At 36.1% G+C, this 20,218-nt stretch overlaps 1 protein-coding gene across 2 annotated transcripts in view; it reads left to right on the top strand.

Annotated features, from left to right (window-relative positions):
• Positions 1–20,218, top strand: part of LOC150075047 (mitogen-activated protein kinase kinase kinase 13-like) — a 69,252-nt gene that overhangs the window by 21,012 nt on the left and 28,022 nt on the right. The window contains exons 1-5 of one of the 2 annotated variants that reach the window (XM_090389126.1): positions 4,270–4,337; positions 8,364–8,542; positions 10,550–10,887; positions 15,946–16,129; positions 19,376–19,567. In XM_090389126.1, the coding sequence (XP_090245252.1) occupies positions 8,430–8,542; positions 10,550–10,887; positions 15,946–16,129; positions 19,376–19,567 (827 nt within the window). In that variant the 5' untranslated portion in view covers positions 4,270–4,337; positions 8,364–8,429. Of the gene's footprint in view, positions 1–4,269; positions 4,338–8,363; positions 8,543–10,549; positions 10,888–15,945; positions 16,130–19,375; positions 19,568–20,218 lie in introns of those variants that run through there. The other variant, XM_090389125.1, reaches the window with a different exon arrangement.

Genomic DNA, 20,218 nt, shown 5'->3' with positions numbered 1-20,218 from the left:
TCTCGTTAGTGTTAATTATTACTTAAAAATTTAAACCGGACACCTTTTTTTTTACGCATTTCTCGATAAACTGTCACGTGACCCACTCGCACATTGATGTATTTTCCCTTCGATTTTAGATGGATAACGAGTAATAATATGGACTCAAGGGATTATTAATCTGGCCCAGTGGATTTAAAAAGAACTGAAACTTTTTAAATCGCGTAGCACCTCTACAAAATGCTACAATCATTTAACAAGAAATCTAAATACATCCATGTTAAACAAGCTAAGCATTCTTGTCAACTGAATAAGATAATTTGGTTCTATTCTAAGATGTTGGGAATTAATGAAATTCAATATATTTCATATATTTTGGGCTAAGACTATAAGCCAGTTTATTATTATTATTATCTGGTTATTTAATGTGTATGAAGTAATTTAGCATTTAGGGTTCTCATAAAAATCAAATAATAATAATAATAGCATAGTTGGATCAGTTTACGAAATAAACTGATCAAACTACCTTCCTAAACGAATTCAGTAATTTTTGTTTTTTGAGAGTGCGTCAGACATTTTGGCTGGGGTGTAACTTCTGAAGTCATTAAATGTTTACTTCGGCTGTGTTCGAAAAACATTATCGATCTATGAAAAGAAAACAACAAAATAAGAGAGCTGTGCAGTGGTCAACTGCGGGATTGTGCGTTGATTACAGAAATATCCAGCTGTTTTTTTTTTTTTTATATAGAATATTGATCGTTACGTTTTCAAGTTTAGTTCAATAGACACAGGAATGACAAGGAGAAAAGGGTATCTGTTTTCTTGACAATCAATCTGGATTTGATTTTGCCAATTGCAATAACAAGCTTAAAGAAGGTTACTCGTAATAATTTTTTTTCTATTTTTTAGAAACAAAAATTTTTGTTTCATTTCATTATAACCAAAGAATTAAACGTGTATTCGATCTCTTAATTTCATCATAGACAAAACTAAAAATATAATCCAGCGACCATCTTATTTATTTAAACCGACAGACAATCCTGCTCCGAAGCTGCTATCGGATCTACGTATATCGTGGTATCGATTCTTACGTCCATGATCTTTACTCGCTGAAAGATGTAATGGACGTTAGGAAGATGATTCTGGTATTCTCGGAAAGTTTTTAACGATCTTTCCTTGGAACGCCTCCTACGATGTCGAATGTTCACCGACCTTGACATTTTTGTTGTAATATTTGGATCTCCGAAAGGATGTGGTAGAGGCTTAATGATGTGAATTGGCAATTACTTAATGCCTTGTTTTGGAATAATTTTCTGTGATTCGATTTCTTTCTTTTCCTGCACGCCCGTTTCATGTTTTCAGAGAACGCACGACATTCACTGGCTATATTTACAAATGACAATCTGCAATGTGAATTGTGGGACGAAAATGCCTGGAAAAATATTGTTTAAAAAAACTTGACCTCGCTCGCAAAAATTACCGCTATCCTCCCTGGTAACAACGATTTTGTTTACCATCCCCAATTATTATATAATGCGATTTTTAGGCACGTCAGCATATATGCATAATGCGCCAATTGTATTCGCCATGTCTGTCTGTCTGCCCACATGTAGCAACTCGAATCCCAGTTGAGGGTTTTCGTGAAATTTTACATTTGAATATTTTAAAGAGGGCCATTCCAAATTTCATTAAAATCGGACGAACATAAATCCAACAACTTTCTCGAAAGATTTGTTTTATAATGGTCCGTAATTAAATACTCTGTCCGAAGTCACATGCATAACCCATCATAAAAAAAAAAAGAGGTAGCAGTAGTGCAATACCGAGGCAGCTCGTTCTGAACGCTGACAAAAATGGACGATTTTGCTCGTAAAATGACAAAAGAAAAAATACTACTTCATCCTGACTTGGTATTAATTACCTATCACATATTTTCTAATGCAATTCATTAATATTAACATGTACGTATAATTTAAAATAACTCATCTTTAAAGGTAATTAAAATGTCATTCTTAAACAATACCGAGGCAACCCGTGAAAGTGAAACCTGTACAATATCAAGGCAACTTGTTGTGAAGGTGCAGGTGCCATTATAGAAAAAAAAAAAAAAAAACTTCATAAAATTTTTCGTTTCCAATACTGATAGTTATATTGCTCTATACCATTAGAGAGGGAAAAACTTTTATTTTATTTAATGGCTGAATAAATTTAAATTTTTGCGTGTGCACACATCTCTATCGAGAGTTGGATGAAACTCCTCAGTGGTGAGAATTTCATACTGCATACTTAATTTTCTTTCTGATTTCTAATGAAAACTTTCCATAAAGCGTTACATTTAGAATGATTATTACTATAATCAAAAAACATCCTATATTTTTTGAATACTAATAATAGATACAACTAATAAATATAGGCACAGTTGGGCCTATATTTTTTGAATGTACTACTGCCACTTCTGATGTTTACCAGATCATAATGCAGTTTATTGCACTAACAGAGGAAAATGAAAGAGACATCTGATGCCAATAGGACAGCGACACCTTCGGTGCCACCCAGGTCCCCAGACTTCTTTTTATGGGTAGTTATTAAAGCAGAAATCTTACGAGAGCAACCCATGACAGCTCAAGACAAGCATTAAAAATACAGTCAGGAGTTTACGACAAGAATTAATCCAGCCTTGTTTATAAACTATTAGTTTTAATTGGAACACCAATGGCAAATATTTCGCCAAAACTGTTTCTGAGAAGAAGAAAAACTAAATATCAAAAATTTTACTGCCAAATAAATTATACAGTATATATAATTATTCTGATAATAAATTCTATTTTCCTCTGATTGTCTTTACTTTTAAAATAAGCATCATTTATTTTACGGCATCCCCACACTGAGACGGACCTTACCGAAATGTAGTGATCCTAAGGTTCTGAAACGATGCAATTACTGTTGTTCCACTGACCTTATCCTTCCCGGACCTTATTTTAGGGCTTTTAAAAATACCATTTATGCGCTCAGACTACTTAAGTCCGGCATTGCTCGCATTAAGATGTCTACAGGATATTCTAGATCACTTAGTCCCTATTATATTCGTATCCAAATGATTTTATTTTGCTTTCCTTTTCAATTATATCGTTTTTTCTAGACAGTATCCTAAATTTATTGCCTAATAAGCTCGATAAATCGATAAATCCTCCTTTGCCCTAATTATTATTGTTTTCTTATGTTTATCCTATTATTTCTGTTGCAAAAAAATATAAAAAAATAAAATAATTTACAAAAAAATTAAAAAATTCCAAAAAAAATGAAATTCAGACAGGATAACTAGTAAGATATCACATAAACGGTTTTATGCAAACAATTTTTTATTATGGGAAGACTGACTTTTATTAATATTTGCCTATTGGATCGGATCCCACGTGGTGTATAACAGAAGTAGTGCGTGACAACGAAGATATAATTTTTACTAAACATAAGATTCCTGACATTTTACTTTTATTTTAAGTTCCATTTATTTAACAAAGCTAAAATAACATTTTACACTATTTCAAATGATATTTGGCTGTATACAGTTCATTACGTGCAGCATAACGCCCTGATTACTAATTCATTTAGCAAAGATCATGAATTTCTGAAAATGTTACGGCCTCTCCCCAGAGCCACAATGATTTTGGCATAACAGCCGTTTGGCCCGTATCGCTGTTCAGTTCATCTGAGGAGAGCGTACTCATTTTGCGGGATCGTTTAGATTTTTATGGGCTCCGATATAGCGTGGTACAGACACACACGCCTAGGGAAAACGTTACGCATACAACACGCGATCGATGGATCACGTGACAGTTGGGGGGAGGGGGGCCCGAAGCTTAACTCCAGTTCGCTACGTTACCGTAGGACATCCTGGCTAGAGGGATCCGACTCTCAGACGCCAGTGCGAACTTCTCCGATCTGCAGAGCAGCCAACTTTACGTGACACGAGGAGGGTTGGACGGAAATTTATCAATAAGGCGCTCTGGGACTGGTTCGGAGTCGAGTGTTCCTACGATGCTATTGGAGGCCTGCGGAAGAGCGAAAAGGGCAGGACATCGCTGTCGCATAAGTAAACTTGGCCTCGTGAGAACCTTTTGAATAGTCTGCGATTTTTATCGTGTAGATGGCGTTCTGTTTATTTTCGAAAACGGTTGCCGCGGTAACGAAAAAGTGTATCTGTCTCTAAAAGATGTATTTTTGGATTTATCTACTGTGTTACGAAATAGAGTCCCGGAAGCCTAAAAGATTCAGTGTCATAACTTAAAGAACTCGATATTTCTCTTAAACTAGCCGAGTGAAACTCGAAGAAAACGTACCTAAAAATAGCAATAACAGAGGTATGGTGAACTACTCCACCGGTCAGTAAAATAACTCTTCAACTAATATTTTATTGATCAATTCCAAAGGCTAAGTTCGAAATTGATAGCTTTTTTTTTTATTAGGTAGCTGTAGTTTTATTTGTTATATTTCGCATTTTGTTCATTTTTTTTTTGGTGATTTTGTTTAACTACATATTTGGTTTAACCTTCACATTTCTGCAATTCAAACACCTGATTGTGTCTATCCAATCGCACAATGGTTATGTATTACGTACCAGCCACTGACAACATCATTAAATGTAGTGGGTTGACACATTAAGCCAAACCTTTTACCAAATGCGCACACAGCGTCTAGGAAACACGAGTTTGAATTCAATCAATGAGAAAAAAGTAAGAGATAATCAGATTACTTGTAATGTCATTATTTATTCGTGTGGCTTCGTGGGTGGAAACTACTTTAGAACTGTGGAACTTGGACATTCAAGTTCTGAAGATCTAAGTGAAGACAAAGTGTCTAAAAGTGTACCATATGTGCTAATGAACACTTTTTGAATTTTAGATCGATTCATCCGATGTGGAAGATCAATCTAAAAGGAAAAAAGTGATGATTTAGAACCTATAGTACATTTCTAGATACTTGTTTTTTTCTCATAAAAAACCAGCTCTAAAAAATTTCTCTATACGCAACATTAAAATAAAATCAAATAATAATAATAAAGATAGTATAAAATTAAATTAAAACAAATAATAAAATATTTTTATACAATATATATATTTTTTTAAATGCTAATGTTGCTTTAAACCCCATTACTTAGTTAACTTTATTCTCTATATATTCTAATCGTTGAAAAATAGAGGGTTTTGATACCGTAATGCGTATTATATCTCAAAGATAGTGAGTGTAGCTTGGTTCGAAATTGTGAACTATTTAAATACTGTATAATATTACTATGACAACGTTATTTAATTAAAATCTTTTTAAATCTTCTTGATTGGTGTAAATCTCATTTCATCTCCCAGAAATGTCTGGGCTGGGACAGGAGATTGCCAACAAAATTTTTATCGTTCGAAGATTAATGTTGGTGTTTTCCCGAATATTTTTAATTCATTTTGCCGAACAGCTTTATTTGTGGGTGAGTTATGAGAACATTTTAGTTTGAAACTACAGTTCAATTTCAGAAGAAAGGCCAGCGATCAATTACGATCCCTGTAAAAATGTTTTCTCCTTAGAGCTTACTCGTCCTACAGTAATCAGACTCTTTCAAAGAGCAGTATAGAAAGTGCCTAATTTCTTAGGGAGAAAAAGAAAAAGATGTTAAAACTAACCACACGTGGTTCACAAATCTACGCAGCCTAATTTATATCCAAAAGTTTTGCAAGGGGAGACATCCAATCCGTTTGACTTTCTCGTATCCAAAATTTATCTAAACGATACTCGCACTGGCGTGTGTCGCTTGGTTTAACACCGTTGGGGTCTGGTCATTACATCCTTAACTACTTCCTTTATGTTACCAAAGACGCCCCTCAACAACCATCCGAAGTAATAGAGTGAATGAAAGGAAGTCTCTCGTATATCAAAAAAAGGAAAGAGCTATATCTAGGAAGTACAGAACTCATTTCTAAACCTCCTACTCTTTAGCTTTTGCGCCTCACTGAATACATCTTGCAAACTCACCGTGTATATTATAAATATACAACTAAAGAAGGATTGTTTTTCCTACTTTCTGAAACTTCAGAATTAATGGAATGATATTTTATGCGATTTACAAACTTAAAGTTTAAGCTTATAGGTGTAGCTTCAATTTTAACTTCGATTTTAGATTAAAAACTTGATCCGAGTTCAAGAATCGGATAGTAAGGGAATTTTAATAGGATGGTATACTCTTATTTCAATTAAAATTGTTAAAGAATTTTTAAATTTTAAAAAAATCTAAACTCTTAAAAATTTTAGATGTCAAAACCGTTTGTTTATACCTTTATCAAGATGGCTTCTATATTATGACAGATACAAATGAATTGTTCAAAATAATTAACTGGTTGGGATTTATAACAACAAATAACTGTTAAAATTCATAGTGGAATCTGAACCTATGTTTAACGCCATATGTTTATTACACTGTTGCTTTTTTGTGAAAAAAAACTCCAACTGTACGATATGTACAAATATTTCTGCTCGTGCAACTTTACCTCTCCTTCTATACGTAACTTGGTTATGTTTAGAAAGTAAGAGCCATCTGACAAATGTCGCTGAGTATAATTTATTTCGGAATGCTTTAAAGGAATGAAATATTCAAGCCAAGGGTTTGGGGGAATGAGTTAGTATCGATTTGTTAGTCCAATTCTGTTTCTGAATAGAAGTCTCCATTTTGATTCAAATAACGTGGCAATATGCGCTGATATTACGAAAAGAATCTACAAAGTCTGCGGATAAATCCGGTTTATAAATTTTAAACTCTTCAAAGGCACGAGCTGTTTAGATGATTCCGCTATAAAAAACTTTCTCAAGTGAATCTATTAAAGGAAAAATTGATGATATTGTAAAATAACGTTTCTTTAAGCAGACTGTTCGCAGAATAATCCACACATTCCTTTCGATTTTATTAAGAGACCTTTGGTCGTGAAGAATTGCAGCAGCTTAATAAATTATTTGTATTCACAGTGAACAAACATATAGTGCATGTAAATAATAATTCTGGAAGAGAGAAACTGATTTAGGTTTTCTATTAGTTCCCAATTTTTCCGTAAAACTGATTGTAGAACAAAGGCGTATACCCGAAAGAGAAATGCCAAAGATTTAACTTGAAATACGTTTCAGTATTCTTCTCTAATGGATCTTGTGCACGCGTGTATCAAAGACGCAGTTATATATTATATAGACTAGCCGTCGCCTAAATGAACTGTAAAAAATGATAAAAAATAAATATATAAAATAATAAATGCGCTAATTGTTGAAACACATACTTTTAATCTCCAAAATAGACACCAAATAAAAAAATAAACTGATTATATAAAGGATTCAGTGTTTTCTGTTATAGGACGCAGTAGAATGGTTGTATGCAGTCTACTGCCATATCATTTGACTTTCGATTTAGAAAGATAAGAAAGTATTAGTAAAAGTGAGTGATGCTGCAACTGGTTTATTTCTTTCTATATTCCTATTTTTCACTAAAATGCTGCTAGAGCACGTAACCTGGCCGTTCCACATCGCCTGACAATTTATGATGAGCAAATGCACAACGCTATCGTTCAGACCCTACTGGCGCCACACACGTATTAAATATTACCCGGCAGCCTTTAGGGTGAGGGTTTGTAGACGTTCGATCCAAGCGGTAACACGCAAATCTTTCATTAAGCCGATGCAGCTGATAGCCAATGAACTTGGCTTTTCTTTCACATATTCAGGCAGCGCAGCAGATGCTGATAGTTTGAAGTTTGGTACTTTCAAACAGAAAGAAATAGAATTAAAAAAAAAAATAGAACTGAAAAAACAAAACAAAAAATTCTTAAAGGCCTTGATCAGCAAACAAACAGTCTGTCTCATTTTGGGATACAAAGTTTGAAATAGCTGAAGAGGTTCTATTTATATTCGATTCGCTAGGATGTCTTTCGTCTACGACGAAAGACATCCCAGCGAATAAAACACAATTTTCCTTCTATTTCTAACATGTTAATGGTCTCAACAGACACGTTAAACGTTCCTCTCCAGCAATGAACTCTGGATATGTTATTTGAAGTTCACATTGATCGATCTGTTGGCGCGTGTAGACCATAAAAGTTCTTATGGGTTGCCATACGGGGGAGAGATAACAGGACGAGTGGCGCCTCTGCTACGTAGCAGGTACGTGGAAGTTTATGTTCAAAGACAATCAAACAGGTTACTGTAAACAGGTCTTTTACTGCAAGTCGGAGCATCGTGTGACAGGTTTTGTAATTTTTGATAAATATGAAATAAATCTTTTCTGTATTTTTTTTTTAACGAATTTAATTCTTCTAGGCTAATCCTAAGAGATTTTTAAAATATTTCCCCCTTTTTTTTTTCTTTAGAGAATGACGAAGGTCTGGTAGATAATCTTTTTTCCTTGTAAGTGCTGTAATCTTTCCCATCCAACAATGGCAGGGTCTGTTGAAGTCGAGAGCCCTCAATCAACGGAGGAAAGCCTGAGCTCTCCAGCTTCGATAGCTATTATGTGCGGAAGTAGCGAAAGAGAAGACTTCAACGACAGGTAATTGCGCTTCTTAATTCGCGATTTACTATTTTCTTTAATGTAGAGGAAAAAAAGCAACCAGTGTTTGATACTAGCTATCGGCACGGATCGATTGCATCGTTGACCCCATAATTTTTTGCTTCTTTCTAAGAAAGGAAACTGCTTCATAAAACCATTTCATTTTTCCTATAATAGAAGCAATATTGATCTATGGGAGTCTGGAAACAGGTAAAGTGCATTGTTTGCTACTTCAGCATTCTGATGTTTTGTTCTTTTTTCCTGTTTTTTTATATATATTTCGACTATTGGTTTTAATTCCTATTCTGCATGTAATAATAGTACAGCGCATGCGTGAAGTGATTCTTGATTCCAGTTTATGTTTCACGTGACTAACTGTTAAATAAAATGGCTGGAATTGTGAACAAAATTGCCTTGCTGCTTTTTTTTCCCCTCATCTGTGCAGTATATTTAATAATAAAACGGTGTTTAAATTACATGCTGTTTTATGTTGTGAATTAATATAAATCCATTCAATGGCAATTTTGTTTGAGTGAAATTTAATAAAACAGTTAAATGCTGTGAATGTGTAACATTCACAATATCACATTTAAAAGAAATTTAAGTACTTCGTTTTCGCTCCCTTACTGTTTACATTATGCTTATAATAACTGCTATTATATAAGTTTTTGTCTGTCCAGTTTCTGTCGAATTTTTTTTTTTACTGAGTTTGATAACATTTTAAGATATGTTAAAAAGATTAATTTTAACTTAACTTTCATTTATTACATTATTAAATTTAACATTGGTGAATTATTTAGTTTTAATTGAAAAAGAATGACTTCGTTTGATGGATGGACGATCCATCCCTCCATCAAACTTACAATTTATAAACTAGCATATCGTTCACCAGCTGAAAGAGCGGTCGCGATATTATTGGAGCGTAATTTTTTCTAAACCAGTTATTTGATTGCTTTCAATCCTACATGGAACTTGCCTATGTTTCGCTCTGAGGAAAGAGACCTGTAATTGGCTTCGAAACATCAATATAAATTGTACTTTTTTTTTGTTATTACTAGTTAAAAAGACTGTTTAGAAACAAGCTGAAAATCATGAATCTTTTTTAATATTTTGACGCTAGAGGGCGTTCAGTTCAGAGGTACTACGCCATCGCTATAGAAATAGCACGTGGCAAAGAAAATTTTGAAAGTAAGTACTATAATTAGACCGTTAAAAACTGATATCAATAGGAGAAGAAACAGGGCGTACCTACCCATCCAAATTGATATCACGTGACAGAACCGAAGATATTTTTGGTCGCTTAAGACAAACATCAGCTTCCAAATCAATTTTCAATTAAAAGACGAATAATGTGCAATGAGTATCTCGCTAGAGGGAGCTGAGTTCAGTGAGCCAGACCTGTCGTCACTTCCCATAGAAATAGCACGTGGCAAAAGACAGTTTTGAAAGCAGCTCCTATAATTAGACCGAAAAAAAAAAAAAAGAAAAAAAATCTAATATCGATCAGAGAAGAAACACAAGGGTGTACTTATTCATCTCACGTGACAGAAGAGGAGATATTTTTGGTCACTTAAGACAAAACACGAGCTTCGAAATCAATTTTCAATTAAAAGGCAAATAGTGTACCAGAATGCTTTAGTTTGGCTAAACACGATGCAGAGAAAAAGCAGAAGCAGTCGGGAGTTGCCCCCAAATTCACTGCAGTAAAAACTTGGCAGATTGGACGCTTTGTTTCCGCGTGTTGTGTCCACTACTTATTTTAAATGCTCCGCTGCACACTCTGTTCACGTAAGGCCATTCTGCGGCGCTATAAACAGTGCACACTGCCACGAACACTTTAATATTTCAGCGATGCAATAACAAATTGTATATTTAAACGCTCTAAACAGCTATCCAGCTGGCGCCGAATGCTAAAACTCCTTCCCCGACTAACATAGAAACAGCAATTTCTGCAGTTGTCAGTTTTTCACTGATGGTATTGATCGTCCTGTACAACCCCCTCTACAGCATGCTGTGCATAGAAGAGGAACAGGTCAGCTCGACTTTACAAAGCCCTCCAGACGATACACCCTCGCAGCAGTCCCCTCCCTCCCCTCCTGCACGCTCTGCCAGCACCCCCGTCGTCGCCAGCCCTCCCGCTGGATATGTGATTGTGAATTCGGCGAGCAGCCCCGCCATGGCTGGATCGTACGGCGACTACGAGACGGTGAGCGAGGACGACGAAGAAAACAACTACCAGGCGAGGGTCGAACACAAAACTAGTTGGCTGAACGGACTCCTGGTTTGTTTACGTCCAGTGTGGAGCATTCTGGGGAAAGCAGGCTCGAATACGGGGAGCGATTCAGGTAAGTCTGTAATTGTATGTATTGAATGTGAATAGTACATTGACCGCGCGCAAACTGGGTCATTTAGTTTTCTTTTTATTGTAAAATGCGCCAGGGGGAAGCAGATACAGTCTTGCGCCGTGATTAGTCAGTTAACTCGATGCTCAATTGCCTTTGGTTTTTCGCATCCAATGATAACTTGGTTATCAACACGCCATTCTTTTAGCATTTACTGCATATTATAAATCATCTCCCAGTTTATCTGTCTTAAGCGAGTTGCTTCTTTTTTGGAGGAGAGGATATTTTGAAACATTTGAAGTTCGTTATATTCAAAAAGCAGTCGTTAAATATGTATAATTTTCTACGTAAATATAATACTAAGTTCGCTTTGTTGACAGTCTCCACCATTGTGCACTTTTTTATATTGCGGAAGATTACGCTGTCATCGTGTATTTTCAATGCAAAGTTCGTAAAATCGCTCAGGTAATTATACCGAATTATCTTTTAATTCTCGTTAACTTATTAATGTGTAAACACAAACCGTATAATCCATTTTGTTAATTCGCAAATTAATTAAGTTAATTAGAAACAACTCAATTTAATGACTCGAATTAAAAAAAAAAAATTTTATATAATCATAAGAAGTAGTCTCACTTCTTATGATTTCTTTCGATGGATGACAATTAATCTAGGGGAAATAAATAAGTTACCAAATAATTATTCCTCTTAGAGGTTTACAAGTGTTATCTAGGTAAACTTTGAATTTATTAAGTTTCACATAATTTAAATAAGGAAATTCATTTCGTTATTTTTAATTCTTTAATGCTATATCTAAAATCAATCTTTTCTTTTCAATTACCTTTGACTAATTGTTTTTTTAAATCTCTCCACGTTAATAAAATAAAAAAGTTGTCAATCAAACTGCCACCTAGCGGTAATTTCAAAATTTAAAAAGTACGCAAACAGTTGGTAATGAAGAAAACTGCTTTTATAACACATTTCAGTAATTTTTTATTTATGACTTGGTTTTGGCGCATTATATGGCGCCTTAGTTGCTAATGCGCCAATAAAATCCAAAACAAACCAAACCAAACACATTTCCGCGTAGTTTTTAACCAGATATGAACAAAGTGTTTCTTTTTACCGTTCCGAAAGATAAGTCGGTGACGTGCAAATATTTGTCGAAATTGGGAGCATCAAGTTTGCGACTCTTTCGAAAATTTAATTTTAAGTAGGACTTTTTCCCCTTTAGGCATCCGCAAACATGAAAGATTATTGAAATCTACAGTTCAAGTGCAATGTGAACATGGACATGGGTTGTATCTTATCTAGGGCCGCTCCATAAACGTTAGTACAACTAGGCCGTGGTATACTGATGATACAAAATTCTGTAAATTGGCCAGAAATGTATATAGTGTTATTTCTGTGAACAATGTTTTGTTGTTTCTGGCCATTTTGCTATCAGGAAGGCAATCACCCGGAAAGCCTACCCAGGACCCATCCATACCACGAGGAGGCGGGTCGTAACTGTGCATGTACTGACCTACCAAGTGGATTGGACAATTAAAAAAAAAGAAAAATACATAAACAAAAGGAAAATAAAGTAAAAAAAAAACAGTACACTAAATAAATAATATATATACTCCGTGATCACTGAATTAGAATCAGCCCATCCGTAATGGACTATGTCGCAGTGGTAATTTGTATCTGATCGCGCAAGTCAAAGCGTAAAGTAGAAGTTATGGGACGTAGTAAAAATATCACGGAGTTTCAAAAGGGCATGATTGTGGGAGCTCGTGCGTCGGGTGCTGCCACATCGGAAACAGCACTTCTTGTCAGTTGCTCATGGTCCACTGTGGTTAAGGTGTACAAAGGATGGTGTCGAATGAGTCAAGTCACCTCCCACCGTCAAAACTGTAAAGGGTTACGCAAGGTGATGTTCGTGGTGAGCGAAAGATGCAGTACGTTGTACGGGATTAATGCAGAATACTGTGCGACACTGTCTTACCTGATGTTGTTTTGGTTTTTAGGAGCATTAGCAACTAAGGCCATATTGCTCTGGGGATATGCGGTGGTCATTCCCTGACCTTTCCGCATCCTCCGCACCGGGCTCGAACCCCGGTCTAATCAAGAAGCGTGTGCTACGCACTGCTGCTCCTTCCCACCTGGCTACGGAGGCGCCTCGTCTTACCTGATTGTGACATGTACTGATAGAGACTAACCCAAGTGAGACTGGCCTGTTAGAATGTGCTTTCCACCCAGTGAGAATGTATAAGTCAGATACTGACATTTGTTACAAGAAATATCCACGCTTATCTGTATTAGTGTATATTATTAATGTATAATTGCGTATATTTCCTAGAAGGAAAGGTTTAAGTCCAGGAATATGATAATGTTTATGTGTTCCTCATGAGTGTAGTTATTGTATGAATGCTTGTATAAATGACAAATGTATGTATGACAATCTTTGGAGCTCTCTATTGCGTTCAGGTCATCAGGACGTGATGGAGAGCTCTTGCCTGAGTGTTTGATTCTTGGGGATATGTAATATCATTGAGAGATAGTGTGTATGGTAATTATTTTTGTTTGCAGCTCTCTGTCACTCCATCACGTACAACAAAGCGGACGTGATGGAGAGCTCTTGCTTGGTCGTTTGCCCTTTTTGGTGTATGTTAGCATTGTGAACAGCAGTATGGCAGTTTATGCAGCTTTCAATTGTATCCGCGTTGTTGGAGGTGATTGAGAGTTTGCATCAGTATGATTTCTAGCATTTCTTCTGTAACAATTTCCAGATATAAATATATAAGTTATATGTATCCATCATTATTCTTTTGCGTCTAACCATAAATATATATGTTATCTGTCTATTATTATTATCCCGAGTATACAAATTATAAATATAAATGGATACATGAGTGGGAATATATGTACACAACTAGGTCTAAATGTGATGATGTGTATATGTGTCTGCTATGCTATACGTGTGTGTGTGTGTGTGTTGTGCCTGGTGGAATACGTGTATGAAAATGAGGAATGACTGAGAATGTCCTATAAATGTTAACTGTTGAACCATGAATATGTATATATGATAAAATAAAAAACACACCCCAACACTAAAACTTACATATCTCTGGCCTTTACAGAGTTTGTACTGCGACACAGAGTACACAAAAACTGAGTTGCCTCTTCCCCGGTGGCGCTTGACAATCAACACTATGAGACACTGTGCGTCAGTGTAGAGACTAGCCAGAGAAAAACGGGCAGCCTGGCTCACCTCCCAGCAGTGGTGGTTGTTGTTATTTGGTTTTTATGAGCATTAGTTTTTATGAACATCCCACTCAATCCAATTGAAATTAAATTCAATTGGATTGAGTGGGATGTTTTGGAACGGGAAGTGAGGCATATGGACCCCCAACCGTGATCTGTTCCGACATTGTAGAAAGCCTTGCAGGCACGTGGTCGCAGATCCCTACGGACGTCTTCAGATGTCTGGTGGAGACAATGCCTAGGGCCCATGGAAATAGCACCTGTTATCTGACCTGGCCCAGCACGGTATTAGATAGGTGGTCATAATTCAATAATCAATCAGTGTGTGTGTGTGTATATATATATATATATATATGTGTGTGTGTGTGTGTGTGTGTTTGCAGGTTTGTTTGTTGTAGGGTTTACGCGCTTCAGCCACTTAGACCACACTGCGCCTGTGTATTGAATCTGTTAATTGTATGTGTTCTGTGGTCGATTTGCCTGTTTTCCAGATGAAAAATCCGAATTTCGGGAGAAAAAATTTTAAAAAATTCTATCCTCATCTTAGACCGACTAACTTAGCCACGTTGCGAAAAAAACCCATAAAAGTTCCTGACGTCAGTGTGGGATTCGAACTTCGGTATTTTCCACCCACTACAGGGAGGACAGCTGTTTTACCAACTCCGCGAGGGCTAAAGACAAGGATGAAACCATTTTTGAGTGTACTCTAAAGTGACAGAGGGGGCGTTATGGATAAACTTTAAAGTAAAAGACCGTTAGAGATAGTGGACATCTGTTTGCCAACGATGCATCAAAAGATTCTGACAGCATGTTTCTTCCTCTTGGGATTCAAAGTGACATTGATAGTAACATTCCAGAAGGCCACAGGGGAAAGCATGTTTGATGTAGAAGCATCGGTACAAAAGAACAGATCAGGAGGCAGACAGCCATTGGGGACCAGCAAAGCAAGAGCAGGCGCAGTTCTGAAAACTAAGAATACTTTCACTGGCGCGATCTGAACAAATACTGGAATGGGATTTAAAAGAGAAATCCAACGAAGTAACATGATTTTTTGATCAGGAAAAGATCAAGTGTTGGTGTTGTTAGGATTGTCTAGTATTCTAATAGGTAAGTGAACAAGTTGTGTGAGGATATTAGTGATGGCAGAAGCCTATCATCCCTACCAGCTGAGATCGTGAAAGTAACTAGAAAAGAAGCTGGTTTTAGCTACAGCTGTTGTAATAAAAATGCATTAAACGTGCAAGAGATAATTCCAGTTTATCCATTTAGTTTCTCTAATGCAGACAACCCTATTTTCTTGCTCGAGATATTTAAAAGTAGAAAGTAAAATAATGATAAGCTGGCCACGCAAGCTACGAAGAAGTGAAACTTAAAGGGAAATCTTGGAGGATTGCTTTTGTTTGCGAGCGTTGTTTCCCTAAAATTATGTTTCGATGAATGAAGTTCGCTTTGTAAGTTCTGCTTTAATTAAGAGAGTTTGCAGAGAGATGCACGTCTTAGGATTAGAGCCGTGGGAAATGAGCTAACTGGAGAATTACAGACATATGTTGATCACGTGAGTAATAAAAGAGCTTGCGTCGATGAAAATGCAAATAGAACGAATGAATTTTCTTGTAGCGAGTGATAATTGGGAAGAAATGTCGTTATGCGCATGCTCGCTTATATATTGTTTCATTTAGAAAGAAATGGAATTATGCGCATGCGTGACTATATACTACTTCTGTTTATGGAGAAATTGGTTTCTTCACGTGGCTAAATTTATATAAAAACAAGATTTTTTCTGGTTTCTTTCTTTCTTTTTTTTTTTTTTAGACATTTGGGAAATCCCGTTCGAGAGTATTCAAGATCTGCAATGGCTAGGGAGTGGAGCACAAGGAGCCGTATTTCTTGGACGCCTCAACTGCGAACTTGTAGCAGTAAAGAAGGTCAGGGAAAAGTCCGAAACGGATATAAAACATTTACGTCAACTCCTTCATCCGAACATCGTAACCTTCAGGTAGGCAACTGGACAAACGAAATACCGCCCTAGGATTTGTTTAATTTTGTTGGTGCGATATTTTCGAAACAGTTATTTGCATTTGATTTAATATACATCGAACAAAAGACACGGATTTTTCCATCACACGTGTAGAAACTAGACAATATAAAACGGGACACTATTCAGTAATTAAAATGACAAATCACAAATATAGATGTTTCTAAATAAAATTATATTTGGCATTCATAAAACATGCAAAAATACAGATGATGGAATGTTGTATTTAAAGGTAATATGCAATAATGAAGCTAGATGGCGTTAGTGTGTAAAGTTCTTGTTTTTCAACTACCAAACAAATAATAAATTCATAAAATGTCTGGTTATTTAAAAATCTTTAAAAACTTTTGAAAAAAAAATGAAGCTTTTATAGTTTGGAAAAATAGTGTGGGCTAAGTATAATGTATCACATTAAAGGAAACTTCAGATGGAGACCTGGAAAAACAGAAAAATATTAATTAAGGGAAATTGCAATCCAAAATTTCCTAGCTTAAAAATTAAACTGAAACGAAAATGCAAAGCAACCAACGGCGAATTAGATTTAAAAAATGCAGGATAAAGTAAAGTCTTTAAAATCTTTACAGTCCAGAATTTTCTGATTCTCGGCATATTTAATTTGTTTTTGCAGCCAGCAGGGTGTAAAATGTATAGGTAATGCAATTTTCTTCTCAATTCTACAGCAAACCAAACTTCCCTTTACGAGTTTCCCTGGTATTGCACTACCTTTAAACAGAAGCCTCGCCAGAAGGCTAATTGAAAGATAAGACTGCTATGACAACTTGTTTCAAGACTAACTGGTCTTTCATTAGGTGGAAGGTGGTCTTTGGTGACAACGCACAGACAACAGTTGTAAGTTGTTCGGTATGAGATGCCATGCAATATATGAAATATTTTCAAAGTTGTAATATAGCTTTTGTTGTTGTTATTTGGTTTTTAGGAGCATTAGCAACTAAGGCCATATTGCTCCGGGATATGCGGTGGTCATTTCCTGACCTTTCCGCATCCTCCGTATTTGGTGGGATTACGGGATCGAACCACGGTCTAATCAAGAAGCGTGTGCTACGCACTGCTGCTCCTGCCCACCTGGCTAGGGAAGCGCCAATATAGCTTTTCTGATATTACCTTTTTATACAATTTCAATGGCGTACGTATTTAATACGAGTGGTGTTTGAAAAGTTAGTAGCCTGATTATGAAAGGTTAATTTGAGGAATTACACTTTTCTTAGCCACCGGTGCTGCGATGCACTGATTGCAGCTGCAAAGAAAATTTTTTTTGAGCCTCCACGAATACGGTCACTGCAGCAATGGCGTCATGTCAGCGGGAAAATGTATGCCAGCTAAGTATTTTTCAAATTAGGAAACTGGTGAAAGTCTGATGGTGCTAGATCTAGTAAATATGGTTGATGGTCCAAGAATTCAAAGCTGCATTCATTCAGCGCAGCTGTGGTAATGGCAGGCTTGTGAGCAAGCGCGTTGTCCTGGTGGACTCCTTTGCTGAGTTTTTCTCGGCGTTTGTCTTTCATGTTTTGAGTCAAAAGCCTCACAAGGTATACGTAATATGTCCCTATGACAGGCTGGTCTTTATGACGGTTATTCACTAGTAGCACTCCATCAGCATCCCAAAAAACTGATGCCATCACCTTGCCAGCATAAGAAATCGACTTGGCTCTGTTTGGAGGGGGAGAAGGACTGTTTTTCTAATCTTTGGATATCGTTTGTTTGTGGCTGAAAGTGATGGACTAACATCTTATCCATGGTCACAAACCTTGGAAGAAAATTTTCTGGACCTGTTTGAAAACGATGCAAATGTTCACTTTGACAACTTTGGGATCCATCCTGCTGACACTTTTTTTTTTTCATATTGAGAACCTCTGTTATTATATGGTACACACGTTCAGATGAGATGCCGGCAACGTATCGAACTGTTAATCGTCGATTACTGATCGCCAGATCCTGCACACTGCCAACAACTTCTGGAGTGATGGAAGTTGCAGATCTTCCACAGCATGGAGTCATCTTTTAGAATATCCCACCCTCGTTTAAATACTTCTGCCCACTTCATAACCATGGAACAGGAAGGAGAATCCTCCCCCAACGTTGTAATCATATCCTCGTGAACTGCCTTTGGCGTTATTTCCTTTTTTCCTAAATATTAGATAACTGTGAATCATGATGGACAAAATCATTTACGCAGTGAATGATTTTGTCCATCTTTCCCCATTCACACAACTTTGCTGGCTTAGGAACTTGTATTAAAAAAAAAAAAAAATACGTTATTGAAACTGCATGAAACTTGGTGGGTTACTATTTTAATTGTTATATATTAAATACAGAAATTAACACTCTACCACTACCCTTTTATACTCAGGCCACGAACATTTCAAACCCCATCCTGTCGTAAATTAATACCCCCTATAATTTTATTCCTTTAAGCAGTTATGTATATTGAAGTATTTTTTGGAAAGTATTTTAAAAAACCAATTTTGAAATAAGAACGCATTCAGTTTAGTTCATCTACCAGTTTTGTACTATTAAAATGTACTGTGTCACGCTGCTCAATACATTAGAATTCCCAACCTTGCCTTTGTCTATCTCGTCCTGAAAGGAGGCGAAAACGCTTTCTGATGATCAGTGGGATAAAAGAAATTTCCATCGCTTCCCAATAGCTTTCAGCTTTGATCTGCTGAAAGCTATTGGGAAGTTTCTTAAGAAGTAAAATATAGGTAGATCTAATGACTATACGCCACCTGTATCGAATATTTTTTGATCATTTTATGCTCAATTGAACATTTTGAACAAATTGAACATTTTATGCTCAATCTGTTAACAACCTCTCATTGGTGATCATGACATTATGGGCTAGCAATAAGTTTTGAAACATAAATGATAATAAATTAGTTTCTGCAAAACTTGGTGCCAATTTTGCTTTATATTATTATATAAAGATTTTGTATCTTTATTGATTGACATGATTTTAAAATTACACGAATATAAGGAAGAAAAATAGCTTATTTTCTATTTTTATCATTTCGGTGCACTCTCTTCCCCTGCAAGGAAAACATAATTTAAACGTGCACATTGTTCATCGTGCTCGTTTAAATTATGAGCAGCGCAATAGGTGCACTAGCAAATAGCGCCACCTTACGGCAAACTGGGATTAGGGAAACAACGCTTACTGTGTAATAATGGATTGCATTTCTGTTTCAGGGGGGTGTGCACCCAGGATCCGTGTTATTGCATCGTAATGGAGTTCTGCCCTTACGGCCAACTATACGAGGTTATGCGAAGTGGTCGAGAGATCCCCCCTTGTCAAGTGGTGGACTGGAGCAAGCAAATTGCGGCAGGAATGGATTACCTTCACCAGCACAAAATAATCCACAGGGATTTAAAATCTCCCAAGTGAGTAAAAACAATCGGGAGGATTAGCGTAGATTTAAGATCAATGCATTTCTTTATAACTTCGCACATAAAAAATAGCTTATATATGTAAAAGGTTAGCAACTTATATTACCGCAAATTAAATGTAAATTATTTACAAAAAGATATGGTGTTTTAAAAAAATTGCATTACTACAATTATTAAACAAAATTTATACTCCAAACACAACTGTTTGAGAGATATCCTCATTCTTTTCATTATATTTTTAGCAAATTTTTAATAGAAAGAATGAAATTTAATTAGCAAGTTCGACACTTTCCACAAAAATTATGCTTAGTTTTCCTATCTAAAATGCATGATCTAAAAATGGTAAATTATTCTCTTTTGTCTGTTTTAGGAGAAAATGCATCTTTGGTGATTCTCCTGATGAGAACAGATTATAGAATTATATTCAAAAGACTCGTTTTATATGCTACACATTCGACCTTATTTCTGATTTTCGTTTTAATCTAATGTAATATTAGCACGCGATTACTGACGTAGTATGTGCGTCATCGGATACATTTGAAATCGCGTGAGCTGTTTGACGTAAGAATATTTGACCAATAGCAGACATGCAATATAACTGCATGGGAAAAACAGAGTGGATTTATACGTTTCTCGTCTTTAATA

This window comes from Mastigoproctus giganteus, chromosome 14 (genome assembly GCF_048544385.1).
Source record: "Mastigoproctus giganteus isolate SK-2022 chromosome 14, ASM4854438v1, whole genome shotgun sequence".
Taxonomy (NCBI): Eukaryota; Metazoa; Arthropoda; class Arachnida; order Uropygi; family Thelyphonidae; genus Mastigoproctus; species Mastigoproctus giganteus.
Note: the sequence above shows the minus strand (reverse complement) of the source record. Positions and strands in the feature narration are given on the sequence as shown.